This window comes from Tamandua tetradactyla, chromosome 3, assembly GCF_023851605.1.
Source record: "Tamandua tetradactyla isolate mTamTet1 chromosome 3, mTamTet1.pri, whole genome shotgun sequence".
In the NCBI taxonomy this organism is placed as follows: domain Eukaryota; kingdom Metazoa; phylum Chordata; class Mammalia; order Pilosa; family Myrmecophagidae; genus Tamandua; species Tamandua tetradactyla.
In genome coordinates, this window is record NC_135329.1 from 33,012,639 (window position 1) to 33,034,262 (window position 21,624).

A 21,624-nucleotide genomic window follows, 5' to 3' on the forward strand; every position below is an offset into this window, starting at 1 on the left:
TCTGGAGTGAAAGCTGGGAGAAGAGATCCCAGAGGGAGCTGTTAGAATCCCTCCCTTGCCTTGGAAATAATTCCAGATTCACATAGTCAATTCTTTGCCTTTTAGCTGGTCTCATTTGGAGGAAGAAGAGTGGATCCAGTCCAGCCTTCCCAGCCTCTGAACTGGCCGGCACAGATACCAAATGCATCCCAGGGTGTATGAACTGCCCCTGGGATATTCTCTAGATTGTTAGAGAAATGCTCATGGCCTGCCTTCTCCTGGGCACGAAAACATGACCGAGCCAAGAAAAACTGGTGAGTTCAGTCAAAATGTTAATCAATCTGGGTGTTTGGCATGGTGGAGGGGAAACATCCAAATGACTGACTGAATTAAATATGCTCAGTCTGTTGCCTTGACCACATAAGAAGAAAAGGATGAATCTGCAAATGAGTCTGACAGATAGGCGGGGAAGACCTGCCCGGGTATAGTGGAAAACTTGACTCGGGGTTTACAATGAAGGCCATTCCAAACCACTCTCCTCAGGGTTGAAAGATAGGTTAATCTTGAAAGAGATCCATCCAATGAGTTAACTTTCAATGAGTTAAAAGATGATGAATCAGAAGAACAATGACTAATCTTACTGTTTTGACTAAGACTTTTAAAAACATGAGAGCCTTTGTTGTTAACATTTTGAACTCTCTGTTTTCAATTCAATCAAAGAACTTTACAAGTTGCCTTTGTTACTGTTTAATCCCCTGCGCAGGCAGAACTGCATGTTTGAATGTGCCTGAAATCTTTTGAAGGAGCTGAAGCTTTGGGTCACTCGGTTATGGACACTGTGCATCTGTTAACTGAGCCCCAAGCCACATGGGCAGTCATGGCAAGGACAGGGCCCAGGGATCAAGCTTCAGGATCCCTGGGCCTTCCTTTCGAGGCCCTTTCTTTGTAACCCTGGCTCCAGTCTCGCCTGCCTTTCATTGCTTCATACTCCACGTGGGGTCCAGCAGGATTGCATCCCCTTGGATAAGCAGAACTGGGAACTCCTCACAGACTTATTGACTCAGAATCATCATCCTAAGAGACCCAGGCAATTTGCATACACATTAGAGTCTGGAAAGCCCTGCTCTAATAGAGTCTATTCTATAGCCAGAGTGATTTCTGGAGCATGAATCTGCCTCTGTTACTATTCTCCTTGGCCAGACACTGGCCCTCTGCCATCGAACCACCGCTCCAGCCTCATCTCCTGCCTCTCTTCCCATAGCTCTCAACTGTGAGGACATGAACCACTTACTAGTTATACAATCCTAGTCAAGCCACCTGACTTCTATGAGCCTCAGTTTACTCATCTGTAAAATGGAGATGATAATAGTCTCAGAGTATCATAAGGATCAAAGCAATAATGGAGTGAGAGTTGGCACTCTTTCATTCAGTCTTGTTTCTCCCTCTGCCCTCACCCCCACCCCCATGGCCTGCACATTTTGTTGACTGCTGGAATCTTTGGGAATTTACATTTAAGGAGCATAACAGCAAAATAGGTTGCTTTTGGAGAACACTATGCAGTGTAGTGTCCAAGAAGAGCATGGGCTGTGCAATCAGATGGACCTGGTCTATCATTTATTGCTGCACCCCTCTGAGTCTGTTTCCCCTTTTGTAAAATGGGGGCAACCGGAAGGTGTCATGATTAGAGGAAGTAATTCATGCATGTGAAGTAACTGGCACAAGGTGAGCACTCAATTAGAAACAAATCTCACTATTATTACCCAACCAGGGAAACACTCTCTCATCACCAGAGAAATGCCAAGGAGTGGTAGTAAATACAAAGCATTATTAATAAAGCTAATATCCTCTGTACCTCTTTAAGATACCGCCTTTGGCAGCCATATTCATCTTGACCATAAATGCTCTGCTGTCTGCCTCTGGGGTATTACTCTATATGTTATCCATGGCTGCTCCTTACTCAGGCACACTCTCCTCCTTTCAGCCTGCACACTCTGGGCCACACGGCGCTGCGAGCCATGTAACAGCTTCGCGAAACAGAGGCGCATGATCTATAGATCGAAAGCAGTGGTTCTTAACCCTGGTTGCACATTGGAATCACCTGGGGAACTTTAGAAACTGTGATGCCTGGACTCACCACACCCCTCCCCCCAGATTCTGATTTGATTGGTTTGGGGTGTGGGCTGAGATTTGGTAGTTAGAAAAGCTCTCCAGATGGTTCTAATGTGGAGTCAGAGTTGTGAGGCAATCTTTTCAGTCCAGAAGATGAGGAGGGCAAGCTCTAGAGAATGCCCTACTGGTTTACCCATAGAGGAGAATTCCTTCTGTAACCCCTATCCCAAAGGTGGATCCATGAGGAATTCTAATTTATTTAGAGAGTAAACTCTCCTTCTCTCAGAAGCAATAAAACCTCAAACGAATCTGAAGTCAACAAATTGAAAGCAAATCAAAACAGTTTAGCATCAGGAATTTTGGGGTCTGTCCTGGGGACACTGCATGTCCATCTCTCCTCACCTCTTATACCACCTGCTGAATACCCAGTGGGGATGGAGCTCCCTAGAGATGTGTGCAGAATCCATACGCACCCCTTCTTCTATAAAACTCAACAGCATGCATCCACTCTACTTTCTAAAGACTGACATAATGGAGTAGTGTGTTATGAGAAGCACTTTCAACATCAAGAATTAAAACCACAAAAATTTTCCAATTAATCAGATACCTGAGTCCCTGAATGTGCTGGTTTGAAGGGATGTGTGAACCCTAAAAAAGCCATGTTTTAATCCTAATCCCATTTTTGAAATAGCAGCCATTTCTTCTAAATCCCTATTCAGTACTGTATGTTTGAGACTATAATTAGATCACCCCCCTGGAGATGTGATTTAATCAAGACTGGTTGTTAAGCTGGGTTAGGTTGAGGCATGTCCCCACCTATTTGGGTGGGTCTTGATTTGTTTACTGAAATCCTATAAAAGAGGAAATATTTTGGAGAAAGCTAGAGATTCAGAAAGAGCAGAGAAGAATGACATAGCCATGAGAAGCAGAGAGAACCAGCCAGCAACCTTTGGAGATAAAGAAGGAAAGCGCCTCCCGGGGAGCTTCACGAAACCGGAAGCTAGGAGAGAAAGCTAGCAGATGACGCCATGTTCACCATGTGCCCTTCCTGATGAGAGAGAAGCTCTGACTGTGTTTGCCATGTACCTTCTCACTTGAGAGAGAAACCCTCATGAATATTCCATTCCTGATATATTGCATTCCGGCAGCTAGCAAACTAGAACACTGAGGGTTCTGTCCCGGGAACCTCAATGATTTCCCTCTAATAGAGGGAAGCTTATGAAGACTTCCAGTCTCCAAAGGGACTTTATTTTTCAGGATTCTCTAAATCAAGCCAAGCAAGCATCTGCCTACCCTGTTACCTAAGAGTGACTACTGGCTTAGTAAGGCAGTTGGCCCCGAGTTGCTGGGCTTGCCTCTGGCCAGAGTGACCTAAATCCACAGATGTCACCTGGGCCTCAGGTGATGGGGCAGAGCAGGGGGTTGAGAGGATGGACAGCATTAGTGTCATGCCCTGGAGCAGTAATTCTCCCCTGGGTGCATTTGTGTGCGTGTGGGGGGGAGGAGGGTGGGCCTAGAGTCTGTACAGCCACCCCCATTCTCAGGCTGAGACTCAGTGTGCTGATGGGACGCTGTCGTGGCAGAAAAAAACTGGACTGTTTGTCCTAGCTCCCAAGCACAGTATGCCCTTTGCTCACACTTATTCCCCTGCTCACACTCGTTCTACCTGGAATGTCCTTCCCAGCCCTGACTTTTGGGCAGACTCTTACTCAGCCTCTGAAGTGCAGCTGAAATGCCACCTCCTAACCCAAAGCCCAGGCAATATCCATGGTGCCTTCTCCTGTGCAGCCCCTTGTATGCAATTTATAAGATCACTTTCCATGCTGAGCCTTGGCAGCATGTAGTTCCCCCCGTGGACCACAGCCTCCTTGAGGGGTGGAGCCCCACCCCCAGGGTACAGCCCCTGCAGCGCTTCTACCCAGCCCAGGACCTAGTGCAGGGAGATGGACCACTAAACTGCTGAATGAATAATCACAGGAAACCCTCAGGCAGCCCTGGACTGAGGGCAGGATGAGAAGTTTTCAGAGAGGAGGGAGGGGGAAATGGAACTCCAGGAGCCTATTCAGTGGTCCAGGAATAAGAGTATGGGATCCCTAAGGGATTGGGCAGAAGGATGGGGACACCTTCAGAACGTGGGTTCCTGTTCTCATGGGTAACACATGCCTCGATTAGTATCTGGGATTAAAGGCTGATTGGCACATGGACCTCACGTAAGCGTATAGTAATACAGTCTACCCTTCATTTAATATGAAGATTACAGATATGTAACTGGGAGGGGGTAGAGATGGGAGAGGGAGAAAGAGAGAGAAAGAGAAGAGCATCTTCTTATTTCCAGAAACTCTTGGAAGAGCAGCCACTCACCAGTTCCTTCCTGAGCCAGGTTATAGCTTCTCCGATACTTTCAAAGCCTTCCAGCCTGCTGGTGGAGAGGGGCCCCTCGCCCTGGCCGGCACTCCCGTTGGGTGGTGGATGCTGCTTGGGCTCTCTCCTGGGGAGTGAGGACTCTCCCTCCTGGCTCTCCCTCTGCTGCGGGCTGGCCTCCTGCTCTGCAGCCGGCCTTGGGAAGGTCCACGTCTGCTCCTCCAGCCTGGCCTGCCACTCCAGGTAAGAGGGCCTGCGGGTCTCGAGCCTCAGTTTCTCAGTGAGCGCCTTCAGGGTCCGCAGGTGGTCATCGGGAGGCAGGGCTGCTCCCGCTGGCTCCTCTTCCCCACCTGCCACTTCTTCTATTTGGATCTGGGGCACAGACATTCTACCGTCTACCCAGGCAGCCAGGCGCGGTAGGCGGTGGGGGGCAGCCTGGCAATCTTGGCTGGTGGAAAGGTTGTGTCCTGCTGTGGAGTGGCCTCATCCAGCTGGGGCCACGGCTCCCGAGGGCGTGGCTAGAATGATGGGCAGGTCTGGGAGGGCTGGGCAGCTGCCATACCAGAGGGGACCTGGAGCGAGCCACAGAAGCGCTCTCGTGGTGCTCTACCGGGAGCAGCTGATGAGGTTCGGGGTTTAAGATTCTTCCTGGAGTCCCGTGGGTTCGATGCTTTGCCAAGGGACAGGAATAGACAAGCGTTAGCAGGAATCTTTTGGGGGGAGCCTTTGCCAAGAAGATCTCTCAAACCTGGAGGTGTGGGCAGATCAGAGACTGGCCCGAGAAGCAGGCACCAGTGCTCCCGCTGCACGGAGAAGGGCGGGCCGTCCGGGGCTGCAGGCCGATGCGGAGGCGCCGTGAAGTCCCTGGCCCTGGGGGAAGGATGAGAATGGCGTCAGCACTAATCCCTCACCCGTACATCAGGACTGTTGTCCCACAGAAGCTCCCTGACCCCTCCGAGGTTGGCCTGTCCATTCCACAGGCGGGGAAACTGAGGCTTGGGGAGGTTCATTGACAGTGGCAGACCCAGGGCATCTAATTCCTCGTTCAAGGAGATTCTTGGCATATTTTCAAAGTGTGTCTGGTGCTTCTAAGTTGGACAGTCTCAAAGTTTTAAGTCGATGCAGAGAATTCCCAGGTTAGTAAAAAGTCGATATTTGAACAGTATTTTACCATTTATAAAATAATTTCAGCTCTAATGTGCCATTGAATCCTCACAATAAGCCTGCAGGTAGCTGTTTCCATTCCCATTTTTTATTTTATTTTATATACATATTTTTTTTTTTACATGGGCAGGCACCAGGAAATGAACCCGGGTCTCTGGCATGGCAGGTGAGAATTCTGTCTGCTGAGCCACCATCACACCACCCTCCATCCCCATTTTACACATGAGGAAATGAAGTCTCTGAGAGGGTAAGTGAATTGCTCAAGAGCTCCCAGGCAGTGGCAGGGGACACCAGCCCCGGGTCGCTGAGTCTGAAGGCACCCATCATCTCTCTTCTGTGAGGAACCGCCAGGAGTCTGCAGGGCCGGGGAGCTGGGCAGCCACTCAGCAGACCCCGCAGACTGCCAGACTCACCTCCAGCCATCACAACCCCAGCCACACCCCTACCCTCAGTCACCAGCGCTAGAGGCAGGCCTTACTCTGTGGACACAGTCTCTGAGTCTCTGAGGTGCAACACTGCACCTCTTCTCTTCAGAGGAGGAAGCAAATAAATCTTGAGCCGCTGAAGAGAAGGTGATGGCACTCAGGTTCTTTAAACCGAATGAAACTTGTGACTCACCATGAGAAAGATGGTTTTCAGTTACCTAAAATTCCCACATAACCACACCTTGTTGGCGAGGGCTGCTGCTCTGTGATGTGACTCAACCTCCCCACCTTTGGTGAGGGGGAATAAACTGAGATTCTTACCCTGTAATGTTAGCAGGGAGGTTAGAAAAAATTAATGCAAAGTTAGAATTAGACTTCCAGCCTCCTAGCCCCATGTGCTCTCTCCCTGGCATCTCTGGGTCCACAGAAGACCAAAAAGAGAAAGTGGGTTTAAAGTATAGTAGGGTACACTGGATTTAGACTGAAGATAGAAATTCTTGACTTCCAGAATGATTTTTAAAAACCTGTACAGATGTAAAAAAAAAAAAAAAACAGACATGGAATGATGTCCAATATAAAGTTTAAATGAAAAAAACAAGATGCTCAAGAGCCTGGAGGGTGCTCCACCCTTTGATGTCAAAGGAGGGGAAAAGAAGAGATCTTTATATTGACCTGTACATGCCTAAAAAATTGCAAGAATTAAAAAGAAACTCATAGTTGTGATTGCTCGTTTGGGGGTAATGGAACTGGGCAGATGGGGGACTGGGATAGGAAGTGGTAAAGAACTGGGGGCTAAAACAAGGCTGGGCCTTCACGCAAGAAATCTTTTCCCACTTGTACCTGATGAAACCATTCTGGGAAATTTTGATAACGCTGGCCTAGAACCTGAGGACCAGAGGCTCTCTCGGTGCCCTTCCCATGCCATAAAAATGCCTCCTTCTTTGGGGGTATCCATGGAGAGTGAGAAGAAATATTCCATCCCAACAGATAGCAGAGAAACAGAGGGGTCCAGCGCAGCAGATCTCAATTCAGGCTGCACGCGTGAGTCCCCTGAGGAATGTTTAAAAACATATTGGTGCCCAGGCTCTGTCCGCAGAGGTTCTTGGCATATTTTAAAAGCACGCCTGGTGCTTCTAAGGTGCAGCCAAAGATGGGAACCCCGGGGATACGATGACCCGGGCGTAGGTCCTGACAGGCTCCCTAAGCCTCAGTTTCCTTGTCTGTAAAACGGGGATGATACTGCCAACCTCCAAGGCTCTTTGGGACTGGCAGAACCAAGCTTTGTACCTACTCTCTGTGAACTTCGCATGCTCTGCCAATGTGGGGTAGTCACATGGGGATTTTTTGGTTCGGTCTCACGATCACACAGGCTTCAGAGTTTCTCCAAATGTATAGATTTGCCACTTTGGCGGACCCCCTCCCAGACACTGTCTGCCTCTGCAGTTTTGAGTGTGCTTGGGGGTGGCTCTTTACTCCAGAAGACTTCTTTCCCACCCACAGGGGAGCTCCGATTATTTCCAGTGAAGCTTTTTGGAGAAGATCCAAGTTCAGATAAGCCAATGAGCAATGCCTTGCTACAACAGCTCTGTGTGTACATGACATGAATGGGAACTTGAGTTCTCTATCGCTACACCAAATACACACCCTCCCTGCAGAGGGTGAGAGTTCTGTGGCTGGAGTCAGAACTTCTTTGGCAAGTATTTCCCATTTCGGGTGGGAATCAATCATGACTCTTTGATTTCTTGTAGCTGGGTCGGGTAGAGGGAATTTATTTTAATTAGTGGTTTCTAAGCCAATTCAGAAAAGGCCTGCAAAGACACTGTCCGGACTATTTTCAGGCATTATCAGGGGCTCCAGCAAACTGTGATCCAGCTAATTATGATCCTTTGATCCAGGGAGCTTTATGGCGTGTACCCAGCATTTGTGTGCAGTGTCTTGCTGGAACCTCCCAGCAGCCTGGCAAGTAGGCAGGACTGCCGAATTTCACAAATGAGGGAATCAAAGCTGGGAGAAAGGAAGTGACTCACCCGTGATCAGAGGCAGGGGCCAGAGCGGATGGGGGCACAGAGCAGCATGACGCCAGGTTGGACTTTTTCTACTGCAGAGCAGGCCAGGTCTTGGGGTCAGACACCCAGATGCCTAAACCCTGGTCTGCCATCTCCCAATCTGGGATGTTGGGTATGTCACTTTCATGGGTTGAATTTTGTCCCCCACAAAAAGATAATAGTGAAAGTCCTAATTCCCAGCACTTCTGAATGTGGCCTATTTGGAAATAGGGTTGGTACGGATGGGATTGGGCAAGTTAAGATGAGGTCACATTGAAGTGGGATGGGCCCTTAATCTGATTTGACTGGTGTCCTTCTAAGAAGGGGAGAAGAGACCCAGATGGGGGAGAGTGCGATGTGACAACGGAGGCAGGGACTGAGATATGCCACAACCCAAGGAACATCCAGGATTGGCAGCCACCACTGGAAGCCAGATTCTTTCCTATAGACTTCAGAGAGAGCCCAGCCCTTCTGACCCCTTGATTTCAGACTTCCAGCCTCCAGAATGGGAGACAACAAATCTGTGTTGCTTTGAGCCGGACTTTGTTACGGCAGCCCCGGGAAACCAAGACAGTCACTGAATAATCACTTTGCCGCTGCTTCCTCATAAGAGGAGTGGGGATAATCAGAAGCAGCTACAGAATTTATAGGGACCAGGGCAAAATGAAAATGTAGGGCCCCTCGCTACAAAAAAAATAATAATACTAAGAATTTCAAGATGGTGAGAGCAGAGCATTAAATCTAGCCTAGGGCCCTGTGCCAATGCTCGGGCCCCACACCCAGGAGGTTGGTCCCAGGGATGCTCACATCAACTTCACAGGCCATTAATAAGGATTGAATAAGGTAATAGAGAGCTCTCAGCATAGTGCCTGGTCTATGGTAAACCCTAATGACATTTTTAAAAATATTACAATTAAGACTGGATGCCCCTTAGTGACATCACAGTTGCTTCGCCAGATTCACATTTCCATTCCCCAGAGCAGTGATCCTGTTGGTTCCTGGCCTGCTGGGTATTCTGATCCAATCTTGGTACCTTAAAATCCTCCCAAGGAAGCCAAATGAGACGATCTTGCCCCACATTTAAAATCTAAAAATCGCTTCTTCATCATGTCATGTATAGCAGGCCTGCCAGAGGAGAGATAAAATAGTCCAGCTTTCTTTAAAAAAAAAAGCTCTCTATACCCACCCCCCTTTTCCTTGTTGCTCACATATTTAAGACGCCAAGACACAGCTCGGGGCCAGGGGTGACCCGGGGTTTAATAGTGAGTTACCCAGAGGGCAAGACCTCCAGGCTGTGCGGGGGTGGGGTGAGGGTGGGGCTCTGTCCTGGTCCCAGCTCGGCCACCGACAAGTCGGACGCCCTCGGGTCCACTCCTCCAGGCCTCAGTTTCCTAATCTGTGCAATGGCACTCACAGGCTCTACCTGCCTCCAAAGAGCGATGTGAGGATCAAGTGAAACCTTGCGTGTGGAAGCTTTCTGCAAACTGTAAGGAGCTGTTCTCACCTAAGGACTGTTATCAAAGTACGCATGGGGTATGGAGAAAGTGTGAGTTGAGATGTTCACCATTTCAGAACACCTGGTTGCACGCAGGCAGCAGGGACTGAGTCCTCCACAGCCTCCTGCAGCCCCAGCACACCCAGATGATGAGGATTTGCTAAAACAGGATCACGTTCCTGGTAATCAGATGGTGCCCCAGGGAGCACTGATCTCTGCATGCTCCCATGTCCAGAGCCATAGGGCTGGTCCCATGGGGTTGCTTCTCTCCCCTCTAGCTGGGCATGGGAGCTAAGTTGCAAAGTCACGGCATGGGTCACTCCAGGGATGGCACAGGGGAAAGGGCACTGAGCTGGCAGGGAGGAGAAAGAAAGGGTGCAGGGGGATGAGGAGCCAGCGCTGGGTAGTTTCCTGGGCAGGAGGCGCAGGAGGGGGCCCCCCTTCCTCTTGGCAAGCTAGGGACTCCTGGGACCCAGGTCCTGAAAGGAAGAGCCCTCAAAGTCCCTTGGCAAATGGGCTTTCTTTACATCTAACCAAATCCTTCCTGCTGCTGGTTGAGCACAGCATTCTCTCCGTTTTGGCTTTGCAAAGACAGCCCGAGGAGGAAAGATGAGGCACACTGCCAGACCTGGGACTTGGGGCATCTGGAAAAAAAAAGTCAGACCCTGCAATTCCACTGGGCCCAGCTGCCTTTGGGCTATGTGAAATTCCCAGAACAGTGAGGGCAAGTCTTGGGGGTGGGGGTAGAGTAGGGGTGGGGGTCTACCTTTTTGCAGCAGCAAATGCCTGGTGTTCAAACATGCACTCTCTGGCTCGCTCCTGGTCCCCGGAGGCTGCCATGAAGGCGACGCAGCCAGGCGTGAGCTAAGTCTTCAGGCTCCAGGAGGATGAAGGGTGGGTGCAGCTCAGTCACCCAGCCAACACCTCGCCTCACGATGACCTAATCTGCTCACTCGGCAAACCTCCAAACCCCCTTCCTAGGCGGGGGATCCCAGGGGCAGGGAAGGACGCAGGGACTGTTCCTCGATTCATTCTCTCTCCTGCCTCTTGGGTGACAGTGGTGTGAGCTGGGTAGTACTCATTTCTCTGTAAGGTCCCATCTCCCTTTGTTCTAAAAATATCAAAGTGCTGCCCTCTCTTTGGTAGTTGGTTCTGCAGACTCTTTCTTGCTCCTTTCCATCTGAGATTTTTCACTATAACCATTTCATTGCTCCTCCATAATACAAACAGCAATCTTTCTAAAACCTTACCCAGCACTCCTGTCCCACTGAATACCAAGCCCTCCTGTGCCCCTGTGACTTTGTGCAAGCTGTTTTCTCGGCCTGGGACATCCTTCCCCTCCCTCTGTGCCTCAGTTCTGCCATTATCTCCTCTAGGAAGTTTTCGTTGCTTCGCTGGGGCTGGGCTGTGTGTGCCCAGGGTACAATGAGAACACACAGGAAAAACAATGAAGTCATTCTAACAATATTAGCTAATACTCAGTCAGAGCATATGGCCAGGCATTGTCTTCCAAGTTACATGTACCAACTTATTCAATCTTCAAAACAACCCCATGAAGCAAATATCACCGTCATTTTCATTTTACATGTGAGTAAACTGAGGCAAGTTCGGTAACTTGTCCGAGGCCACAGAGCTCAGAAGTGCTGATGCTGGGATTTGAACCCCTCCAATCTGGCTCCAGTTTGGCTCTTAACCACATAACTTACTGCCCCTCTTAAGTAATAGTGCCTAAATCAGGGATTTTCTTGATGGCCTCCTCTACTAGACTCTGAACTTTGTGAGGGCATAAACTGTGGTCATTTATTTTGGAAGCTCCAGCACTTAGTGCCATGCTGCTCTCTTTATGCATCGGTGGAACGAATGAGCACAGTGACAAGATTCTCCCACTCTCTGTGGCCTGTCCTTGCTTAAACCCCAGCCAGTCTGGATGGGCTCAGAGAAGCAGTGGAGGGGGTCCTGGCCTTCCTGGAATGGACAGCAGGGGACACCTGGTCCACCCCTGTCCTTATGAGATTCCACCCTCTCCTACCTGCCCTGACCTCGGAGTACCCAGACTGAGGCTCTGACGGTCCTGGGTCCGAGGTGAGAGAAGGACGGAGCAGCCCCACACAGCGTCACCTCCGAGGTCCCGGGAACTGGAGCCACCTGGGAGGGCAATTCTGCAGCACAGATAAACCTCTAGGATGTCCTCAGTATCCAGCATCGTGCAGACATCAGCGGGGTTTTGTCCGGCATCTCCTCCTCCTTCTTCTGGAAAGAACATTGCTCTCTCCTGGGGCAGCCCCCCACATATGGTTCTGGTGTTCCCTCTCTCACCCTAGGGGTGGACACGGGACGCAAGGTGGACCCTCCCCAGAGCCAGCCCAGACCCTGGCCTTTTCCATGGGGCGGTGAAGGTGGGTTGTCCTGGGGCTGCTGGCGGTCATGTAACTCACCACACAGCAGGGTCCGCCTGGCAAATGCAGCCAACGGACAGATGGTTTGAGGCCCTCACGGAGGCCCTGTCTGAGGCCACGCCCCCCTGACCTTGATGATACAGCTGACAAATGCTCCGTTTTTGTGTAAACTGCCTTGAACTGGGTTCCTGATATTTGTGACTGGCTAACATAAGCATGTTCGGGGCAAAGAATCTAAAAGAACATGGTGGATATCTGCTGATATTTGTCTTTTTTTAAAAAAAAAACAAATTCACCCCCCCCATCCTATTTCTAGGGAACTCCCCATTCTGTGTGGGGTAGTAGGCAGTTGAGGCATGTTTTCCTTCTCAGCAGCCAGATGGGTCACACACAAGCCCCCCCTCCTTGGCCCATCCTGTGGCTGCCAGGGTGTGAGCACATGGCGTGAGCTTGGCCATTCAGATGCTCGGACCCAGCACTCTGGAATTGCGGATCCTCTAGTCTCACACCCTTCCCTAAGCGGCCAGTTGTCTTTCTAAAATGTAACCCTGATTCTGCCCTGCTTACTAATAATTTTACTACTAAGTCACATCTTGTGAACGCTACCAAGCCACTAATACATATCACCACTTAACAGATTCCAAGCACTGTAAGAATATATTATCTCATATAATTTGCCTAAGAATCTTGTGAGGGATGTCCTATTTTTATCTTTGTTATAAAGATGAAGAAACCAAGATACAGAGAAAACAAGAAACTGGCCCCGAGGCACTCAGCTTGCAGGTGGCAGAGCAAGGACTCAAAGCCGGGCACAGCTGCTCATGGAGTTGGAGAAGAGCACTCCGGGAAGAACCAGGCTGAGCCGAGGCTCAGAGAAGAGCTGAGCCAGAAGAGAGTAGGGGAGCTCAGGGTTCACATGCCTCTCCCCAGTTTATCCCCAACAGAACAAGTCAGGAGCATGTCCTGGGAATCACGCTGCCCTCTGGAGAGAGCCAGCTCAGTCCTGCCTCTGTGCTGCCCTGTGGGTTACACCCACTTTGACTTCGTTTTTGGACTCCTTCCATACCGTGGGAATGGCTGGGTGGGTCGTTTTAGCTCCCTGCACAGCTGAGCAAACCAAAGTTATGGAGGCCGTGGGACTGGCCCATGACCACAGAGTTTTTCAGTGACAGCCCAGAGCCTCCAGCTCATATTTCTTAAGACTGCACTATCTTCTAGAACATACCATCTGGACAGGGCTGGTTCACCATCCGTCTTGGCCCCATCCAAGTGGAAAACTTTCTGCCTGCAGGTGCCTGCTCAGTCCTCCAGGAAATTTCTGGAATGAGAACTGGCTACCCCATGGCTTGGATTTCCTGCAGGACCACACTGTCTCAGCGAGGCAGGTCTGGCGGGGACATATGAAGCATTGATCCCCTGCCTTAGCTCATCCACCGCCGTTTGGGTTAAATGCTGCTCTGCAGCTGGACGTCAGGGTGGGCCCTGGACTGCGGGTAGAGTTTTAGCATGTGTAGAGGTGCCTTTGGCTTCTTTGGTGTGTGCATGTGTCACCAAGCACAAAATCCCTTCCCTAGAGAGTGATTCCTCCAGCTCCTGAGGGAGGGAAGCATCTTCTGACGCCTCAGCCAACCCTCATCGGAGGGTGGGGCGAGTGGGAGGAAAGGGGGCTGCAGGGGCCCATTCTGACTTTCCCCACTTCCAGTTTTGGCCAGGGCCAGGCCCACCTCCAGACCTCACAGGCCCTATCTTTCAGTCAAAATTAAAGCAAGGAGGCCCATGGAAGTGAACCTGGAGCGCTGAAAACAGAGGGCGACACCCAGCTCGATGGGCTGCGGTAAAAGCAGAGCATCTGCCCTCTGAGGACCAAGTCCGTCTCCACCAGGAGCTGAGACAGCTGTGTGCCTCACGCTCCTCGTCTGAAAGTGAGGTCTGTGGCAGCATTCACCTTGCAGAGTCATGGGAGGATGAAATGAGAGAGTCAGGGGAAAGGGCTTGGGCAGCTCTAAAGTGCTTTATAAAGTTTTTAAAAATTCAGGGCGTTGCAGCCCACAGCTCACAGCTGACAGCTGAATCTTTTTCTTTCATTTTCTCAAGAGGCTAATACTTCTTTTTTTTTTCTTCCCGGGTATGGGCAGGCTCCGGGAATCAAACCCAGGTCTCCAGCACAGCAGGCGAGAACTCTGCCACGGAGCCACCATTGCACTGCCCGAGACCTCTTCTGTTTTTCTTTTTTTCTGCCCGGTGGGTGGGAGGTAAATAGGTCTGGGGTGCAGGTTCACAGTCAGCTGAGGGAAGGCAGAGCTGTGACTCAGGCTTTTCAGTCTGGGATTAATCATAAAACCCCGATGCCTACTGTAAACAGAGAGCCTAGAGCTGGGAGCCGGCTGACCTTTGGACTTCACTGAGTAAGGCAGAGGGAGGCTGTAAAGTCACCTTCTGGGCTCTCAAAGATGTGCCAGGGCTCTAATGAGCATGGAGCTGAGAGCGCGGGAGACCCGACCTTAAGCTTCGCAGAGCTGCTGACGGGAGCCAGCCAGCCGGGAGCTGGCGGCCAGAGCTGCAGGGACAGCGTTTCACATCTTGTCAGGGGTTGCCATGGTGACAAAATGGGAGGGGACACCCGCTGGTCTGGCCCTACCAGGATCCTCTTTCCTGGCTCATCTTTATTCGAGTCTTGGGCAGGGCCCCTGGTGGGAATGCCTGAGGTGGTGAACACTGGAAACTGGAGGCCATTGTGTGACTGTGCGTGTGTGTGTGTGTGTGTGTGTGTGTGGTGGAGGTGAATGGTGTTGTGCATGTGTGTGCACATGTGTGTGTGTGTGAGCATAGTGAATTGCATTGAGGCATGTGTGTTCCCATTGGAAATAATGATTGGGCAGGTGGCTGTGCACATGACAAGGTCATGCCAATCAGATAATTTTCATGGGATTTAAATATAGACACTAGGAGAAACAGGGTGTTTTATCAACTGGGATTGCTCATCTGGGATGATGTGAGCCTGACATTTTCAGAGTCTTCCCCAACCTCATGAAGTAGGCTGTTATGAAGAGAGACAGAATAAGCCTGAGAGAAGAACTAAAGCGGAGAGCAAGGCATCTGACAACAACTTTTGAAGGTTTGGACCCGGGAATGAAGGCCTAACCCTCCCAATTATACACACTAATAAATTTTCTCCTTTGATGAAGTTAGGTTAAGCTGGACTTCTGCCCCTGGCAATCAAAAGAGGCCTGAGTAATATACCTCTGCTAGACCAGGAGATCGTAGAGGGCAGAATCTGTCTCCTATCCTTTCCCAGCTTTCCGATAGTTCCTTGCTTAATATTAACAGTTCAACTTTAATGCACTTGTTCTGTATAAAATAAATAAATAAATGGCTCATTTTCTCTCTATCTGGATACAGGGATCAGTGAACAGCTTTATAACTACGAGGAAGAGGCAAAGAGAACAACTACTGACTGCTGACTATGTGCCAGTCCCTGTGCAAATGTCTAGTTTCATCCTTGGAATGATCTTGAGATATAGCTATTATTGTCTCTACTCTGCAGGCAAGCAAACCACATTTGCAAGTGGTTAGAGGCTGTAAGCAGGTAAGCAAGGGAACCAGGGAACCATCATTTCAGCCCAAGGCTTCCTGACTCCACCATTTTCTCCATTTTCCCCAATGACCTCATATACAGAACAGTAACGGGAACATGAGCTTGATATTGTTTCAAGGTTTAAAGCTCAGCATTCTTATGAATTCCAGGGGCAGATAATGACACCAAAATCTTCCGGTGGCAGTCCTTTGCTTTCCTGTAAAATTGACATGGGCATGGCAGGAGAAGGAGACTCAAGCATGTAAGAGTGAACACCTTGCAGTATGAGGGTGTCTCTCCTGGGTTAGATTCCTCCACCGTGTGTGGGTGGTGCCTGACAGGAAGGAGATCTGGTGCTAAAGAAAGTTCTACCATTCATGGCTGCCACCCTGGACAAACCACATGCAGAAACTCATTTCTTTTGTCTTTGTCTTCAGAGCAACTTTGACCCTCTGGCTGAGGAGGTTTGGCTCCCAGGCCAGTCCCTGGCCTCAGGCCGCCAGCATGGAGAAAGGGGTAGTTAGTGTGAGGCCCACAGTAATGGATTCCAGAAAGGAGGCCAGGAGCCCTGGCAGGTGACGTCCCTCATTCCAATTGACTCTCTTGTTTAGTCAGCCTCCTTGCTGGAAGATGGGAATGAGAGAACCATTTTGGAAGATGCAACCCAGCATGGAGGGGAAAGAGTACTGGCCTGGGAGCCAGCCACAGGACTTTGGCAACTCACTTCCCCTCCCAGGTCTTCTGTTTTTTCCTCTGTCAGCCCAGTGGTTTACACGGGATGGCCTCTAAAGTTCCTCCCACAGCCTGACATCCTCAAAGTCTCAGACAAGCGGCAGCAAGTAGAATTATCACCATATCATGGAAATGCTCCTCTGAGAGGGAAGGAAGCCACTTACCTGCAGTCTCCCAGGGAATGTCTCCCAGGTGAAGCTGGGGTTGGAGTCTCCTGTGGTAATGGTGGTTCCTCAGCTCTTAAGTCAACGGCTCCATGTCTGCACCTGGAACAATAAGAGTAATTGATCATTTCTACTCCTCGAAATTGAACACTTTTGTGCATCAAAGAACTTCATCAGGAAACTCAAAAGGCAGCCTACACAATGGAAAACAGTATTTGGAAACCACATATCAGATAAGGGTTTAGTATCAGAATATATAAAGAGATTCTTTAACTCAACAACAAAAAGACAAACAACCCAATTTTAAAAATGGGCAAAGACATGAACAGACACTTCTCAGAGAAAGAACTGGATAGCTAAAAGGCACATGAAAAGGTGCCCAACTTCACTGGCTACTAGGGAAATGCAAATCAAAACCACAATGAGGTATCATCTGACACCCACTAGAATGGATTTTCTCAAAAAAAAAAAAAAAACCAAAAACAACAAGTACTGGAGAGGATTTAGAGAAAGAAGCACATTTGTCCACTGTTGATGGGAATGTAAAATGGTACAGAGCATTTTACGTTCTGGAAGGAGTTGGTGGTTCCTCAGGAAGCTAAGAATAGAATTGCCATATGATCCAGCAATCCCATACTAGGTATATATTCAGAAGTTCAGAGGAACTAAAGACAAGGACAAAAACGGACATTTGCACACCACTATTTATATGGAAACAACCCAAATGTTCATCAAAGGATGAGTGGCTAAACAAGCTGTAGTATAAACATACTATGGAACATTATACAGTGTAAGACAGAATAAAGTCATGAAGTATGTAACAACGTGGATGAAGCTTTAGGATATTATGCTGAGTGAAATTAACCAGAAACAAAAGGACAAATACTGTATGGTCTCACTGATATGAACTAATATTAATGAGTGAACTTTGAGAGTTGAAATTGAGGACACAGGTTATCAGAAGATAGAAAGAGGGTCAAGATTGGGCATTTGGTGATGAAGGAATACAGATTGTGCAACAGGACTGCTTGTAAAAATTTATAAAGGAATAGCACAATAATATCTGATGATAGCACAATAATATAAGTACATTGAATAAAGCTGGATATGAGTATGATTGAGGGAGGGGGGCTGAGCACATGTATGAAACCAGAAGGAAAGATAGAAGATAAAGACAGAGATGGTATAACTTAGGAATGCCTAGAGTGGATAATGATGGTGATTAAATGCACAAATAAAAAAAAGCATTTTTTTGCATGAGGGAGAACAAATTAATGTCAACATTGCAAAATGGATGGTATAAAGGAAAAAGTACGATTAATATAAACTAGCATCTATAGTGAACAGTAACATTATAACATGCTTCCTGTGAATGTAAAAAAGGCATTATGCTAAAACTATATGTCAACAGGTAGGGGGTGGGGGCATGAGGGAGGGGTATGGATTCTTCCTGGAAGAAATGGAAACATCTTCATATAGATAATGGGCAAAGGCATGTCTATTTACTTAGGTTGGATTGTAGGATGTGCAAATAAACCTTTAAAAATGAAAAAGAAAAAAACAGAAACAAGTGCTAGAAAAAATGCAGAGAAGGAGATGTACCCATTCACTGTTGGTGGCTGAGAGGTACAGCCCCTTGGAGGGCAATGTGGTGGCTCTACAGGAGGCTAGGGGTGGGGGTGCCATATAATCCTGCAACCCCATTGCTCAGTATATACCTGGAGGAACTGAGTGTGGGGATAGGCATGGACATTTGAACACTGGTGTTTCTGGCCATCGTGATTCACAACGGATGGAGGTGGCCTAAGGGTACAATGACTGAGGGAAGGAAGGGGGAACTGTGGTTTATGCATACAATGGACCACTGAGTGGCTGCAAGAAGAACCGAGATGTGAAGCCTGCAACTAGGCACATGACACTTAAGGCCTGGATGTTGAATGAAATGTCAGAAACAAAAAGACAGGTATTACCATGCCTCACTCATATGGATTAACTATATTATAAACACTTGGTGAACTGAAGTTGAGAGCATGGGTTATCAGGTTGGGGCCTACTGTAAAGGGTCCTAGACTGTAAGCTCTTATAGCAGTCACATATATTCAGGAGTTGTAACTGCTATGTATAAATTCTGAGATACTGAGCTGTTTGTACACAACCTGGTTCGTCCCAGAAACTTCAGGTATTTACGTGACACCTGAGACTCAGAGTCAGAGCTCTGAAGCTATGGAAGTTAGCACTACCCCATACAGGAACTGTTGAAAAAGTTGAAAAAGGAATCAACGTCAACTAGAGATATGAATGAAGTTGATCTGGACGGGACTTAAGTAGATCAGAATACAGGGTAAAAGATGATATCGTCCATAGTTTAAAACTTCAACTTTTGTGTGAGACTAATGGGAGAGATGTCCATTTGGTGCAAAATTTATATTTTGGCTAGTGTATTACCTAATTTAACTTCTATGGCCAGTTTATTTGGAACACCATAAGTACATGGACTCTTGAACAGGTGTGAGATCTTGTTGATTTGTAGAGGTTAGTGTGACGCCCCAATTTATCCCAATGTAATTTGGGCAGTGAATAAAAAGTATTTGCAAAGTCTGGGACTGGGGAGAAAGGAGGAAATATTAAATTTCTCCATTTGGAAAATTCCTGATACTCTTGCAGGCAGTGGGGATAACCAAATCAATAGGTCAAGTCCTTGATCTTGGGGTTCACCCTTATGAAACTTATTCCTGCAAAGGATAGGCTAAGCCTACTTATAATTATGCCTAAGAGTCACCCTCAGAGAACTTCTTTTGTTGCTCAGATGTGGAGTCTCTCTCTAACCCAACTTGGCAGGTGAACTCACTGACCTCCCTGCTATGTGAGACATGACTCCCAGGAGTGTAAATCTCCCTGGCAATGTGGGACAGAACTTCTGGATTCACTGGAACCTGGCATCATGGAATTGAGAAAGCCTTCTTGACCAGAAGTGGGAAGAGAGAAATGAGACAAAACAAAGTTTCAGTAACTGAGACACTTCAAACACAGTCGAGAGGTTATCCTGGAGGTTATTCTTATGCATTATATAGATATCGCTTTTTAGTTTATGGTGTATTGTAGTGGCTTGAGGGAAGTACCTGAAACTGTTGAGCTGTGTTCCAATAGCCTTGATTCTTGAAGATGATATAGCTTTGATAAAGTGACTGTGCGATTGTGAAAACCTGTCTGTTTGATGCTCCTTTTATCCAGGATATGAACAGATGAGTTTAAAAATATGGATAAAAATAAATAAATAATAGGGGGGGATAAGGGGTAAAATAAATTGGGTAGATGGAAATACTAGTGGTCAATGAGAGAGGGGCATAAGGTTTGTGAGATGTATGTTTTTCTTTTTTCTTGTTATTTCTTTTTCTGGAGTGATGCAAATGTTCTAAAAATGATGATGGTGATGAATACACAACTATGTGATGAAATTGTGAGCCACTGATTGTACACCATGTATAGACTGTATGTGTGTGAAGATTTGTAAATAAAAATATAAAAAAAAGAGTAATTAATTATTTCTAAATCACATTGCAGTTTACCAAATTATTTCTCACAAGCTCTGGCCTGGTCTAGAGAGGCATTCCCAAGAAGAAAGAAAACTGCAAAGTAGGGAAGCCTCAAGATGTGCCCGGGTTCAGGCCACTCAGTGCAGCTGGGGCTTGAACCCAAAGCTTCTGGCTCCCGTTGAGCTTCTATTGTCTAGAAAATGGGGAAAACATGCTTGTCTCTATGCACAGCATGAGGAAAGAATCTATAAAAATACTCCTCAAGACCTTTGCAAATCCAAAGTGCTTGGTTTGTGCTGAATAATTGATGGGCTCTCTTCCCGGCCGCTCTGAGCAGACACAACCCTGGTATTATTGAGAAGTGCCCCTGCAATAGGGCTGTGGATATGGAAACCTTGCCTTTTATTTTGCCCAGTGAAAGAAGTTGCAGAGAAAAGCACACCAAGAAGGAGTTATGCTTCCTTGTCGGTGGGGGGAGAAGCCCTGGCCCATCTAATTTATTGCCTTTCTAAAAGAAGAGGAGAAAGGCAGAGCAGCTGCAGGAAGGGGGGAGCTGCCAGCCCCATTCCTCTCCAAGGCTGCTAGGCCCTGGGAAAGGGCTGCTCTTGAGACCAGGAAGAAAGGTGTCCAGAGAATCTGAAAGTCTGGTTTCAGAGGCTGTGGCCCATGGCCAGCCTTCCTGGGGAGCCGTTTGTTAGGGAATTAGCCATGGGAAAGGCAGAGAAGTCTGGAGTGGTCCTCTTCTGTAAAAGCACTTGACAGGGATGTGGTGCAGGGTTTAGGGCAGCCTGTGGCCCGGCCTGCTGCATGAGACCAGAGGACTTTCTGGCCAGAAGCCACTGCAGGGATTAGGGACTGGAAAGTAAATGCAGAGTGGGCTTCAAAACCATTCAGAGAAATCAAAGCAGAGTGCAGCTCGAGTGCGTATCCTGCCTATAAGAGCAGGTAATATATAGTGAACTGAAACGCCAGAGTAATATTTCACACCGAAGGACATGGAGGTGGTACATCCTCCCCTAGGGTCGGGTTCAGCCCTCCAGAGTGTCTCCTAACTGACATTTGCCTCAGTCCCCAAAAGGAAGAAGATTTAGGACTATTCAAAGTCATGGGATAATTGGCTCTGACTTCAAATAAGCAAAATCAACAAACTCCAGCTCAAGTGGGAATTTGTTCTGATGATTTGCTTTTTATTTTACCGCACTTTGCAAGTTCCAAAACCCAGACTTTCACAAGGACCTTCTAAGAGGTTTCATGGCATGCCCAGAGCACTTATGCAATTCTCATCCCCTACATGCTCTCGCTGGTTGTGCTGACCCCTGGGGGGTGGGATTAGAAGGGTCTTTAGAGCTTCCATGTGTTTGGAGAGGCCAACCCCAAGGCCAAGGTGAAGTTCCAATGTGGCCTCAACCTGGCTGGGAATGCCCAGTGGCAGGGAGAGGAGGCAACTTGCAGCAACCTCTGCAGGCAAGGCACCATGCCATGTTGGGGCTTGGAGGGGATATTGGGCTTGGGGGCCATGCAGGCAGAACAGAAAATGGGGCATGTGACTCTGCTCCATCACTTGCCACCTGCAGGCTGAAAGTAGCTGGGTAGCTGAATTTGCTTCGGCTTGTACCTCATCAAGGAAAAGAATCAGAAATGTGGGCA

General features: G+C 48.2%; 1 protein-coding gene and 1 long non-coding RNA gene across 10 annotated transcripts in view; one reads left to right on the forward strand and one right to left on the reverse strand.

Annotated features, from left to right (window-relative positions):
* The window catches only part of FAM167A (family with sequence similarity 167 member A), a 47,863-nt gene that overhangs the window by 21,356 nt on the left and 4,883 nt on the right, over positions 1-21,624 (reverse strand). For 7 of the 9 annotated variants that reach the window (XR_013172456.1, XR_013172455.1, XM_077152970.1 and 4 more), the window contains 2 exons: positions 16,445-16,546; positions 4,450-5,319 (listed from right to left, as the gene is read on the reverse strand). Coding sequence is in view for 7 of the 9 variants with exons in the window: in XM_077152970.1 (XP_077009085.1) it covers positions 4,450-4,836 (387 nt within the window). In the remaining 2 variants the exon portion in view is untranslated. Of the gene's footprint in view, positions 1-4,449; positions 5,320-8,065; positions 8,244-10,344; positions 10,484-16,444; positions 16,547-21,624 lie in introns of those variants that run through there. The other 2 variants (XM_077152968.1, XM_077152967.1) reach the window with 2 other exon arrangements.
* On the forward strand, positions 14,807-15,811 carry LOC143677224 (uncharacterized). Its single transcript, XR_013172457.1, has 3 exons — positions 14,807-15,089; positions 15,374-15,560; positions 15,719-15,811. It is a non-coding gene; the product is annotated as an uncharacterized LOC143677224 (long non-coding RNA).